Here is a 13,756-nt window from a genome sequence, read left to right as displayed (position 1 = left end):
CTCCCATTCTACAGAATCGGTTATCCTCTCGGTTTTGGATGACCTGAGAGTGAGTGTTGATCAGGGTTCCGCACAGGCCCTGATACTGTTGGGTGTATCTGGCGCTTTTGACACGGTCAACCATTCTCTCTTGGTCGAGGTGCTGGCATTTCGAATGTGGCCTTGAGTTGGGCCTCCTCTTTTTTGGAGAACCGCCAACAGGCGGTCCAGCTCTTCCCCTTTTCCTCAAGTCCACGGGCGGTAACCTGTGGTGTCCCCCAGGGCTTGGCCCTATCCCCCCTCCTATTTAATCTTTATATCTTTCCTTTACTTTTTGCTTTACGTCACCGGAAGGTCACAGTGTATAACTATGCAGATGACCTTCAACTTATATTTTCCCTTTCTTCCTCTTCCTCTTCTGATTCTATTTTCTTTTTTCAGAATACCATGACCTTCAACCAGGATTGAATGAGCATGAATCTCCTGAAGTTGAACCCTGAAAAGACGGCGTGAGTCCTGATCGGAGGCTCCCCCAATCCTTGGTGTTCTACCTTCTGGCCCCCCTCTCTTGGACCAGCCCCTTCTGTGGCTAAATCTGTGAAAGGTTTGGGCAATAAAATCAGCAACGATCTTTCGATGCACACCCAAATTAGCATGTCTCCTCCTACTTCTTATGTCTTCGTACCATCCGGAGGGTCTCCCGGTTTTTTACCATTGATGCTCTTAAATCTATTCTTCTTGCCCTTGTTATTTCTAGGGTTGACTATGCCAATTCCCTATATATTGGCATTCCTGCTTATGAATTACGCCGATTACAGCTCATTCAAAATCAGGCCGCTAGGCTGATTTATAGTAGGTCCAGATTCCATCATGCTCTACGGCTTCTGAGGCAACTGCACTGGTTGCCGGTTGCTCATAGATGCCAATTCAAACTCGGGTGTCTCATTTTTAAATCCTTGGCGGGCTTGGCTCCCCAATATGTGGCATCCAGGCTCTTAACCTATATTCCCCCCAGGGATCTACGATCTTCTTCTAAAAACTTTCTGGTTGTCCCACGCTTTGTAAGGAAAAAACATGGGGGATCGAGCTTCTCTTTCCTGGCCCCTAAGTTCTGGAATGCCCTCCCGGTCACACTTCGATTCTCGTAATCATATTCTGAGTTCCGCAAAGGCTTGAAGACTTGGCTATTTGCTAGAGCGTTTGAGATCTAACTGCTATCTGCTCTGTGCCAAACCCGTTTAGCGCCATGAAACCTTTTTGGTAAACGCGCGCTCTATAAATTTCCCCAACTTCAACTTCAATTCACATTCCAGTTCAAAAAGACACTCCATTACCAATGAGATCAGAGCCTATCTCAATGTACCATGGCACACCATCAATAAGACGACTCCCTGATCTCCTCGGTTTCCAAGATATCGAGGTGGATCCACAGCTAGAGACTTTAGGCTACCAGGCCCTCTTCTTTTGCCCAGAACCTAGCTCTCGCACACGCACTCTGAGACAAAGGAACTGCCTGTCACCCAACAGAAAATGTCAAGTGTGAGTGCGACACCCCTCCCCATGTCCACCTCTACACCGGCAGTTACAAGCGACACACCGCCCTAGAGAGGGTCAGGCATTGAGCTCCAAAGTCTGCTCTCAGACATCCAGTCTCCCGCTGCCTGAAGGCTCACGCCAACACGGAATGAAGTCCTCAGGACCATTTCCAATTCAACCACCGGGGCTGAAACAGCCAATCCAGCCCAAGCCATTGGTGCCGACAATGCCTTCTAAGCCGGCACCAAAACCTGTCTTGGCTCCCAGGATTCCTTCGGCTCCAAAAAGCCATTCGGCATAAGACAAACAAAAACCTGCATCAATGTCGCAGTGCTCTGAGGTCCAAAGCCATATAGACTGGAGGGATGGAGGACCAAAAGCAAACCATCCTGCTTTGGCTCCAGTGGGAGCTCAATACTAGACATCGCCAACTTGCGATCCACCCTCAAACAGGGAGGATTGTAACCAAGACGCCTCCGAAGGAGCAAGACTTTTGTGTCCCTCAAGCGAAAGCTGACTTTTTGAGTAGGAGCTTCCTCAGGAACCCTTGCCTCTGCCTACATTAAGGAAACATTGTGACGTGGCACTAATCCAGCACTGCCTCCTCAGCATTCTTTTCCACCTCTTCCACCATTCCCTCCTCCACCACTCCCTCCTCCTTCACCTCCAGCACAATCTCCTTCACCACTCCTTCCTCAAACAGCAGCACAAGAGGGATCAGCATGCTCCTCTGATGAGGGAGGGGCCCTTCTAACCCTATTCATTGACACAGACAAGGCACTGGGATCGGAGACGGCAATGGGAATATTCCATCATTGACCCACCTAACGACATTGACCCAAATGTTTAACCCACAAACCTATCTGCTTCTGACAATATTACTTCATATCACGGGATATTAAGTATGGCCGCAACCTTCACATGGTAGACTTTCATAAGGAAAAGGAGGACGAGGAAATTATGTGGAAACACCCTCCTCTACCCAAAGGTTGCTACAGTATCTCCCAATGCTTAAAAGCATGCTCTGAACTGTGCCTGAAACCTTTAAAGACCCTTTAAAAGCTAGGGTAGGAAACTCAAAGGTTGATCGGAAATACAAGGCATCATTCTCCAACCCACCATGCATTAGTGGCCAACTTAAACCTTAATCTCTGGTGGGACATATGGTGTGAAAGCACGCTAAATCACAATGCGCTGGTGATGCTCCTTCCCTTGATGAAGAACGTAGAAAGATCAGTGCTGTGGGCAAATGCATTGCCGCTCATTTGGCAAGCCAATTGAGAATTGCAAACTCCATCAGACTACTCTTATGTTATGACCATGCTCACTGGGAGGAGATTGAGGAGCTCCTCCAACATTTCCCAGATGGGAGCACAAGCTTGTTCCGGAAGCTGATTTCTAACTCTACCATCCATAGTGCCCTAGACGCAGTTGACACGGAAGCACTGGGCATTAACTCAAGTGTCTTGATTAGATTCCATGCCTGTCTGCGTATCTCTGGTTTTAAATCAGAGGTACAACAGCATCTCCTTATCCTGCCTTTCGACAGAGAGCACATGTTTTAACCACAGGTTGATGCTGGTAAAAAATCAAAAAGGACACGTACACCCTGAAGGTGTTGAAAGCCTTAGAAAGCCCTTCTCCTTGGGGAGTCTTTTCGAAGGTCCAACTATACAGGGGGCTCTAAGACAACCTCCCACAAGGCATCTACCTCCTACCAGAGGCAGCTGCCCTTGAGATGTCATAGGGCTACTCCAGGGTAGGTTACAAATGCAGTTGCGGCAGAGGTAGAGGTGCCACAGCACAGCCCCTACTACTCAGTAGTGACTCCTTCTCTCACGATCACACTACACCTGTCAGGGGAAGACTGTCAGGGGTTTCTCGCCCATTGCCGGGGGATCACCTCTGATCAGTGAGTTCGTTCAATCATCAGACAGAGATACTGCTTAGAACACACCTCAAACCCAGCAAACATCAATCCCCGCAGACTCACCCTCGCTCAGAAACACCAGCATCTCCTTAAAGAGAAATTAGAAACATTAATTCTCAAAGCAGCCATAGAACCAGTGTTGCTCCACCACAGTGTCAAGGGAGTGTACTATTTGTACTTTCCCAGACAGTAAAGTACGTAAAGTTCATCATTGATTATTCAGTACCACTGCCTATATCTCGAGGCAAAGGTAGACGTGTAAATGCAAATGTTAAATGCCTATAAATTGGACAAGCAGCAACTCATGAGAACTGGAAGAGAGCACTTCAAGGACAGTCTCATTAAACAGACATTGCAAAAGGGGGCTTAAGAATCTCTATGCAGTATGGCAGAAGCTTTCTGTAATCAAGTATAGCTGGTATGTGATGCCAACATCAATGCACATGCACTCTTCCTGCTGGTGAATGCCAGACACAAGTACATTGGGAAGACCAATTCCATGTGAAGGTGTGGTTCCCTCTCCTTTTTTATTTCTATTTTATTTTAAAGGTTTTATATAGCGCTGGCTAGACCCGGAGGAATCAGAGCGCTATACATGAGTATCGGATCATAGTTACAGGTTACATCATTACAAAGGTTGCACAGTTATTAGAGCATGGCAACATAGTTACTTGTAAGGTCTAGATAAACAATAAGCACAAATACGTAATGGGAAAAGCATATCACTGATTCATAAGAGGTAGAGGCCTCACCCCACCTGGCAAAGGCTCAGGAAAAGAGGGAAGCACCGCTCTATCCGTCGGTACTTCAAAGCCGGCGTCCGAGCCGACTGGGGAGTCAGTGATATGCACGATTCGAGAGACAAGATATGACGTGGACACCTAGTGAATTCAGGTGATCTCTGTACTCGTCTCTTTATTATCATTATTTTTATCACATCTTTTATGTTAATTTTCCCTTTGTTGCAGTAGCTATCAGTCGCATAGGTCCTGAAGAAAGCAAGGACATAATATGTCGAGAATTGCTGAAACATGTTGACCTTATACTACATCTGGGCCGTTATTTTATGAAAACTGTCACTGACTACTTTTTAATGTTGGAGGAGTGAGTAGCACCAGAATAAAAAAAATTTCAGTACCCCCTCATCCAATTTTATTATACTTTTTTCTTGTTTTATACACCTTTTCTGCACTGCAACATCAGTCACTCTGTTTCACTAACACCCTCATAACAGAGTAGCAAGACCATAGTGAGACCTGTCTGACCGGGCGAGGGCTGTTACCATCTGGGCCCTCCTCCGTGAAAGTTAGGGGCTCTTTTATAAATGGTCATGAAGGAACCCCAAATGATGAAGGGCGGTTCCGTATGGTGACTGATGGGCATCCTCATTTGACCAGTATATGGGTTTTAGACGGGGTGACCCAAGATAGAGATACACGTGGGAGGTGTGTTCATGTGTTCTTGTTTACCTCACACTTTGCGTATACTTCTTTCTAGACCCTTTGACACTTTTGTGTAGTTAAGTTTGATTAGGGAACATGTCAGAGCCTGGTCTTAAAAAGTCCCTTTGGCCCTAATAAATCTGTGTTGTGTTTATACGAAATAGATGCCTGTAAATGGGAGCATTCATAGTCACAGTGTCCAGATATAAATTCGTGAACATTCAGAAAAGCTTTTCATACATAGCCTAATACACACTCAGGTATTTATATCCTCAGTTGTGTTCAACAATTTAACTATTGTAATTGCCATCTTATGAGTCTCCCCACTATCCTTTCTAAATGTTACCACAAGGACCCTTTACAGTCTCCCCACGCATCTGCCTACCATGACGACCATCACCAAAATGGTGGCTGTCGGCAAAGGATAGAGTTCTCTCTAAGTAACTGATTCTTGTGTTCATAGCCATAAATAGCATCCACAGGAACAACCTCTTATTCTTGACCAAATATGTTGCTACTCGCAACTTTTGCTTAGCCAGCCTTAATCTCCTGCTCACCCTCAAACTTCCTTACGCAGCATCCAGATTTCGTTCCTTCGGTTAACTGGGACCCATTGCACTTGAATTCTCTGCTGTTTTCAATTTGTTGTCTCTCTTCTTACCACCTTCAAGACTGCTAGCATCCTAAAAAACAACAACCTACTATCTTATCTACTCACTAAATCTGGAATAGTAAATATGTATTTATGAAACGTTTGTTCTTACTCTCTGGTCTGTGTTAAACATCCACCACATACCTATTTCATAACACTATTGTTCCCATTATAACTTAAGCCTCATGTAACTGATGTTATGGACAGCACTTCCTGCTTTTCAAGTAAATAAACACCTCCTATTATTATTTTTTGATGTACTATCTTTTTGTCCCTCATCTTTAATTATTGCTTACCTTTTGTGTTTTTTCTGTTTGTTACCACAACCTCCAATTTCTTTTTGCAGTATTATTTAAGTGGTATTTGGGTAGTACATGGATTTCAAGACTGTAACTATATAGAAATACTTTCTTTATATTTATAACGTTCATACATTTTAATTGTAATATAACTAGGGCTCCTGCTTTCTAGTTTTTACTTATTTTATACACAACTACAAATGGGTGTTCATAATTCCCAGTCTATATTTATTTTTAAAATGGAAACTGAAGAACAACAACACCAGTACTGCTAAATTGATGTGTCGGGCGAATTCATTATAAATGGCTAGTTAGTGCACTGAAAGCTTACTGATATCGGAGTATGAGTTTGCATTTACCAGTTAAATAAATGTTTAACTCGACTTGCTCCAACTTGATTTAAAAAAAAAAGCATAAACACAGCCCAAAATATCATGTAAATAAATACTTAATCCAGGGCTCCTACATACAATGTAATCAACTACAAAGATTGTATGCTTAATAAAAGGTGATACACCTACTATACTGCTCAGGTAAATTGCTTGTTCACACCACCTTTGAATACATGTAACTTCATTGTGGGAAGCACATTTGACAAACAAAATTTTATCTGTGATGATACCAATACACGTATAGCCTACTTTGCATTTGGGATCTGTAACTTCAAGGCAGGTATTTAGGCTTGCCATACATGTATAGAAAATACATTGCATTTTTTTTTTCTCCTGCCATACATTAAACATGTATGTCGTCTTGAACCTCTTCCTTTAATTATGTGAGCCTCTGTTAAATTACCCATAAATTCATAGTGCATTCTAAGTTATAATGTATCATGTACCTTAAGGATGGCACTCCAAACTTCATGTAGAAGAGTATACATCTTAGATAAAAGTCAAATGATATACCAGATATAAGTGGACGAGCCTTCTAAAGGCTTATCGAAAGAGGTTAATTTGCAGGGATTTCTTGACCTTGAAGAGATTTCTTCAGAGCATAGGCCCATTCCCCGCCAAAGTCATCGAGAAAGCCGTCAACAGTCAGCTCGCCGCCTTCCTCGAATCCAACAATTCCCTCGACTCCTCTCAATCAGGCCTCCGAGCCAAACACAGCACCGAAACCGCCCTCATCGCAGCAACAGATGACATCCGAACACTATTGGACAACGGAGAAACAGTTGCTCTCATCATACTTGACCTCTCCGCAGCCTTCGACACAGTCTGCCATAGCACCCTCATACAACGCCTCAGCAACATCGGAGTACAAGGAAAGGCACTGGACTGGATCATATCGTTCCTCACCGGAAAAACACAGAGAGTCCGCCTCCCCCCTTTCAAATCAGAGGCCACCGAAGTCATCTGCGGCGTTCCACAAGGATCATCACTCAGTCCCACCCTCTTCAATGTATACATGAGTCCCCTCGCATCCATCGCGCGCCAACACAACCTCAACATCATCTCCTACGCAGACGACACCCCGCTGATCCTCTCCCTCACAAAAGACCCAAACTCCGCCAAAACCAACCATCACGAAGGAATGAAAGAAGTAGCTGAGTGGATGAAGAACAGCCGTTTAAAACTAAACTCGGACGAAACAGAAGTCCTCATCTTAGGACCATCCCCCTCTGCCTGGGACGACTCATGGTGGCCTTCATCCTCGACCCCTCCCTCTCGATGACCAGACAAGTCAACGCCGTCTCATCATCTTGCTTCAACATCCTACGAATGCTCAAAAAAATCTTCAGTTGGATCCCCACCGAAACAAGAAAGCCGGTCACCCACGCACTGGTCACAAGCCGATTGGATTACGGCAACACCCTTTACGCCGGAACCACAGCCCAACTACAGAAAAAACTCCAACGCATCCAAAACGCCTCAGCCAGACTCATCTTGGACATCCCTCGGCAAGCTCACATTTCCGACCACCTGAAAGACCTCCATTGGCTCCCTGTCAACAAGAGAATAACGTTCTGTCTCCTCACCCAGGCACACAAAGCCCTCTACGGCCTAGGACCCGAATGCCTCAACACGCGTCTATCCTTCTACACCCCCTCCCGCCAACTACGATCGTCCAATCAAGCCCTCGCCGCAATTCCGCGCATCCACAGATCCACCATGAGGGGAAGATCCTTCTCCTACTTAGCGGCTAAAACCTGGAATTCTCTCCCCTCCCACCTCCGCCTCACTCAGAACCACCTCTCTTTCAGAAAGCAACTAAAAACCTGGATATTCGATAAGTAAATTCACCTCCCTCCCACAAGCGCCTTGAGACCCACTGGGTGAGTAGTGCGCTATACAAATTTTTGAACTTGAACTTGGGAAAAAGGAAGCAATTGTCTGATTGTGTTGTGTGAAAGGTAAGATCAGAGCAGTCACAGGGAGGGGACGGGAGGGAGTTAGAGGGGTATTATTCCCCAGACTCCTTTGTATTCAGAGACTGCATTCCTGCTGCAAAATATATTTATAATATTTACCTTAAAGCAAGCCTGTCCACCAGAAGTGATGAGCGGCTTAGCTCTGGATCCTGCCATTTACCTATGGTTTTACCTATGGTTTTAGTAGGGAGGCCAGCATAAATTCTGTGGCTGAGCACAACTGCAAGAGCAAGGACAATCCTTTGAGTTAGAGGCAGGTTGTAAGACACAAACGGTGAAACAATTGTTATGAACATAATTTTTCACTGCCGGGATTTTTGTTCAGAACAACACCCAGATCATGAACTGAGCGAGAGATGGTGAACAGTAGAATCCTCGTCAAACAGGAATTAATTTGCACTGCCTGGATCAAGAAGTAGTATCTCTGACTTTGAGTATTTCAGGTGTATCTCATTTTTGGTGGGACTTGAGCTTTTCCTTGACATTTAGATGAATGCTTGAATCATTAGGAATGTAAATATAAGGTGTTTTGTAGCGCGCTCAATTACTACCGGAGTATCCTGGCGCGAATGACCGCTGGGGAACCCGTCCTGGCTTTCCCTGTGAGATGGTCCCATGCTGGGTATCTCCAAGGTGAAGCCAGGCATCCCCGGCGTCTGTGGGGGGCCGTTGTAGAGATGAGGCAAGCTTAATGCCCAGAGTTACCGAGTGTGATCACTGCCCAAAGTGGGCACCGAGGCGAGAATTATCAGTCCGCTGACCCTGCCGCGTCGGGAATCGAACCCTGGTCCCGGGCCGTTCTCAGCCTCCGGGTCTGCCGCCTCTAACCAGTGAGCCACACCTCTCTACAATGCATTTGGAATGCATTTGGGTGTTGTTAGAAAATGCTGTGGTAAGTACATGAGTATGCTTATAAATGAAAGAATAGATAGAGTAATTTCCTTTTTTCTTGTCTACAGGGAAGCCTGGACCATCTGTCTTTCCTGACGAAAAGGTTGTTCCTGTTGGCTCCAACATAACATTTTGTTGCATACTTGGTGAAGGAGAGAAAGTGACATCCCTGGTATATGGAATTAAAAAATATCCAATTATTCCCCTCAGCGGTCACAGCAGTGCAATTAAAGTCTCCGACATGAATGTTTCAGATTCTAGTGGGACAAATATTGTCTGTAATATGGAACATGGAGCTGTTGTTTTTGTTGGATGTGAGTATCATCAAATCTCCTAAACCATTGTTTGTACTGTTAATCATAAAAACACTTTCTCTTTTCCCACCCTTTCTAAAGCGATATCAAGTACAGCTGGTGTTAGAAATTGGATTTATGGTTGACGGAGTGAAACCCAACTCAAGCAGGAACCACAATATTTCATGGTGAAACACAATTGGACCCTAAACTAACCTGTGCTTAACCCTCTGGTAGCTTGTCACAAAGCAGCCAGGCTTAACTTAAATGCAATGTGTAAAGTATAGAGTAATAAAGTGAAAACACAACACAAGGCATAATTTACACCATTTTAGAAAATAGATTAAAATGTAATAAATTATTTGAGACCATAAAGACAACAATTCAGTCAGTAGAACTGCATTTTTCAGTTTTAGGTAAGAATAGTGCTTAGAAGCACCAAGCGCCAACTGTCGTTATCTGGTCACGCCAGACTGGGACAAAGTCACAAGTTCATGATGACCATGATGGAGCATGGGCCTTATACAGAGGTCTAGTTAAGCCAGCTAAACAATATTACCTAAATCCTTGTTGCGGAACATTGTGATATCCCGCTGTGAGACGACGAAGCGCGGTCCTGCATCATCGTCGAGTATGCCATCAACAAGGGGCTTGCGATGCGAAGTCCTGCATCGAAGATTCGTTGCACATTGGTGTATCCAAGGAGATTTTTGTCTACGATGCAAGGGTCTGTGTTGGGGATGAGACCTGTAGTGGTGATTCTGAGGCTGAGCTGCAAGGAGATGTCGCGCTGTGTTGGTTCTACCCACAGGACCACAACTAGGATGGGAGAGCACCTTTAGGGCCACTTCTAAGGCTCGAAAACGGTGTTGGCACCACTTGGTGGGGCAGGTATCACAGCAGGGGCTGGGTTTAAGGTGGTTGGATCCTTTTCTTTCCCTGAGGCTCTGGTCAGGAGGCCAGCCCACTAGCCCTTTGAGTCACTCTGGTGGTCCTAGGTTTAAGATGCAAGTCCAGTCCTTTCACTTGGGCAGCAGAGTAGCAGCCCTTCTTGCAGAGCAACACAGATCCTTCTGAGTCTTCCAGATGTCCAGCGGTGTACTGAAGAGTTATGTATGAGGTTCCATTATACCTGATGCCCACTTTGAAGAAGCAAAAGGTTCTGGAGGTTTCCAACCCCAAAAATGTTTGGAATGTCCTGCCTCCCTGACCTGGCCCCAGCTTATCTGGGGTCACAATAGACTAGTTTCACATCCTATGTAAGTGTGCTCAGGCAGAGCCTTTGTGATGTGAAAGTGTGTGTTATAGGTGACATCTTCTCTGCCTCATCAAGTCAGAGAACGACCATCCTGCCAACGCCTCTGCTTCTTTGTCTCACCATCTGGGAAATGTAAGTGTAAATATGAACTATATTGTAAATATGAACTATATTAAACTGTTTGATTAAGTAAAATAATTACAGCAACAATATGCATCACAAATGCCCCCCACCCAATAACCCTAAAAAACCTCTTTACACAATCTTAAAATAATTATTTACACATTTCCTTTATGACACAAATTCAACTAATTTAGATCTCATCAAAGCATTCCCCTTGCACTAATTATTCTTCAGTAGACATTGCACAATGCCCCTAATTGCGCAGCCCCCAACATAAGAGTCCTCTAAAAAAACTTCAATAGAATGTCAACGTGAATCTAAATTAGCAGAAAAAAATGTATAATAGAGATTGCATCTTCCCATTATTGCACACAAGCCCACCAAATGAGATACTTGCCCTAGTTATCCTAGTATAAATTGCAAAATTCTGAATATTGCACACAGCCCATATATGACAAAATTCTCCTCCAATGAAAAAGTTGCAAAATTCCCCTTATTGCAGACAGCCAAACCTAGTAAGAGATTCTGCTAAAATTGCTTCCAAAATCCCAGAATTCATTTTGATAAAATTGCACATTTACCATTCCTACACCCAACCCAAACTGCTAAAGTATATATCCGATAAAAGAATGACATTTCTACATAATCCACCAGCAAAAACCTTATACACCAGAAGTTATAGACCACATCAGGATTTCGGGCAGCTTGTTTTCTTCCTTGTGATTGTCTGTCGCTGATAACTGCCTGTTGCTGTATGTTTGCCATTGATGTCATCTGTTGTACGAAGCGCCCTGACAGCTGCCACGATTCACAAATGCAGCAAAGGATTACGTCTCTAAAAGATCGAATGTTCAGGGCGTGAACTATTGGTCATAGCGAAAACTGCCTCAAGAGCTATAGGCACTTGCGGATACAAATCACATGCAGCAACGACTTCTCCTTTTAACTGCATAGTCTATATTGCTTACACATAGCTCCATTTTGGCGTCCATACCAGTAGCAACTTAGAGGTATCAAACGATATCAAAGCCTCATGAGTTTACTTGTTGGCTTGTTTGGAAGAAGCAGGCTCAGGTACTCTGGGAGGGAGCCTGAGGTATAAAGGCAGAACCCCAACTCCTGTACAACTTACTCTTTACGTCCCTTGGTTCTTGGGCCACCTGTAGGGCTTTTGTCTTCTTCATTAATGATATTGCTATAGCTTTTATTTCGAGATTTGAGTTGCCAAGGTTTTTCCAAATTCAGCATTTGGATGGACTTCCTTAAGAAAGATAGCAATTCACAGTTTGGCTCCTGTATTTTCCTCCATAACAGTTGTTTCAATATACTGGCATTCTCTATATTTAATTTCAAGTGAAACAATATCCTTTTGGCACGCAACATCAGGTTTTGCTTGGAGAGGTTGTATTAGAGCCTAAATTGTGCTTGGCTTGTGCAATCTGGAAGAGGAAACAATTGTCTATATTGTGTGTATTTCTGTTTGTCCAAGAATTGAAATAATTGATCTTTAAACATTATGGCGTCATAGAGAGAGCAGGCATGACTTTGCAGCCCACAAATGTTAGAAGGGTTTGAAAGTTTGAGCTGGCCAAGTTATTTTTTAAATGTACACTTTGCACACAGTAAGTACATAGCCAATGCCTTTAAATCATTATATTGTGCCCCTTTACTTCCCCTTTCATCCAGGGGCACACCCAGGAATGTAAAAAATGTCACTCTCACCAGGAGTGAGCCCTCAGCATACCAAGATCCTTTTTTGATCAGTTCCATGCCAAATATCACTATTTTTTGTCAGTAGCTGCATGTGCACTCAAAGAAGGTACTCATGGTGATTTAGAGTGCATTGCAAGGGTGATGGCAGTTTAACCCCATCTCCCTCTCCCCAGAGTTCATAGAAACCCAAAAGACATCATGAGCCCTGGGAGGGGGAACATTTGGACTATCATCAGTTTTGAGCCTGGCACAGTGCACCACCACTGTCCTAACCCACCAAGTCTTGTTAATTTTAGTTGGTGAACATTGCCACCTAATTCTTATATCACAGGAGTTTGGTGGGCCAGTGGCAGAGATGATGATATCAGCATCTGACCAGTGTCATCCCTGTACCCCATCTTTGTGGTTTTGGTATTTTTGTGGACGTTCAAAGCTTTATACTTTAAAGTCTCATCCCACATCTTTGTCAAGAAATGTTTTTTGGATTCACAGTTGCCAGCAGATTTAGGTCATATTAGCATGAGCACATTATCCATACCAGCAAGACAAGTAATCGTTCTCTTGAAGTACAGATTAGCCAAAAAACTGTAAACATTAACACAATGATGTTAAATCCATTTTAATGTGTGTGCATTTCAGGACAAACTGTCTGTAGATATCGGATATTGCTGGAAATGTGTCCTTTCTGCAGTTAGACCAGATGTCTGCCTTCTAGTGCTAATCCCATTATTTGTTTACTTGTTAGCCCCTAATATATGGTACTGTATGTACCCAGGGCCTGTTTATTGAATACTACTAGTGGACTTCAGCAATTGTTTCCCCACTAAAATTGCACTGAAGCATGTCTCAGGCCTGCCACCAGCAGCTTAGTTCTATAGTTTAAACTACCATTTCAACCTGGCAAACTAAACCTGTTGCTTTTTAATACTAAGGAACCCCGAAGGTAGGCCAAAAAAGGCCCATAGGGCAGGGTGTATGGTATTTAAAAAGTAGAACATGTATATTTAACGTTTTACATGTTCTGACCATGAAAACCCCTAATGTTTTTTTCACTGTCTCTCCCATAGGCTAACATGGTTTTACACTGTCACATTAAATAAGTGCAACATTCGGTTTGGGATCAGCTAGAATCATGATTAAAGACCCTTTTTTATAATAATTAAAAATTCAACTTAATAGCCAAGTAGGATTTTAACCTACTATTTTGGTAAATATAATTTTAGAAAGTTGGAATTTTTCTGCCTAAAACTTAAAGGCTTTCTTGCCAGT

The 13,756-nt window shown here is 43.7% G+C and overlaps 1 protein-coding gene across 2 annotated transcripts in view; it reads left to right on the top strand.

Moving 5' to 3' along the window:
• Positions 1-13,756, top strand: part of LIFR (LIF receptor subunit alpha) — a 611,573-nt gene that overhangs the window by 393,424 nt on the left and 204,393 nt on the right. For both annotated transcript variants that reach the window (XM_086960553.1, XM_086960554.1), the window contains exon 8: positions 9,169-9,414. In XM_086960553.1, coding sequence (XP_086816679.1) covers positions 9,169-9,414 — 246 coding nt within the window. The remainder of the gene's footprint in view (positions 1-9,168; positions 9,415-13,756) is intronic.

Source organism: Lissotriton vulgaris, chromosome 3_1 (genome assembly GCF_964263255.1).
Source record: "Lissotriton vulgaris chromosome 3_1, aLisVul1.2, whole genome shotgun sequence".
NCBI lineage: Eukaryota > Metazoa > Chordata > Amphibia > Caudata > Salamandridae > Lissotriton > Lissotriton vulgaris.
This window is presented reverse-complemented; position numbering and strand designations above follow the sequence as displayed.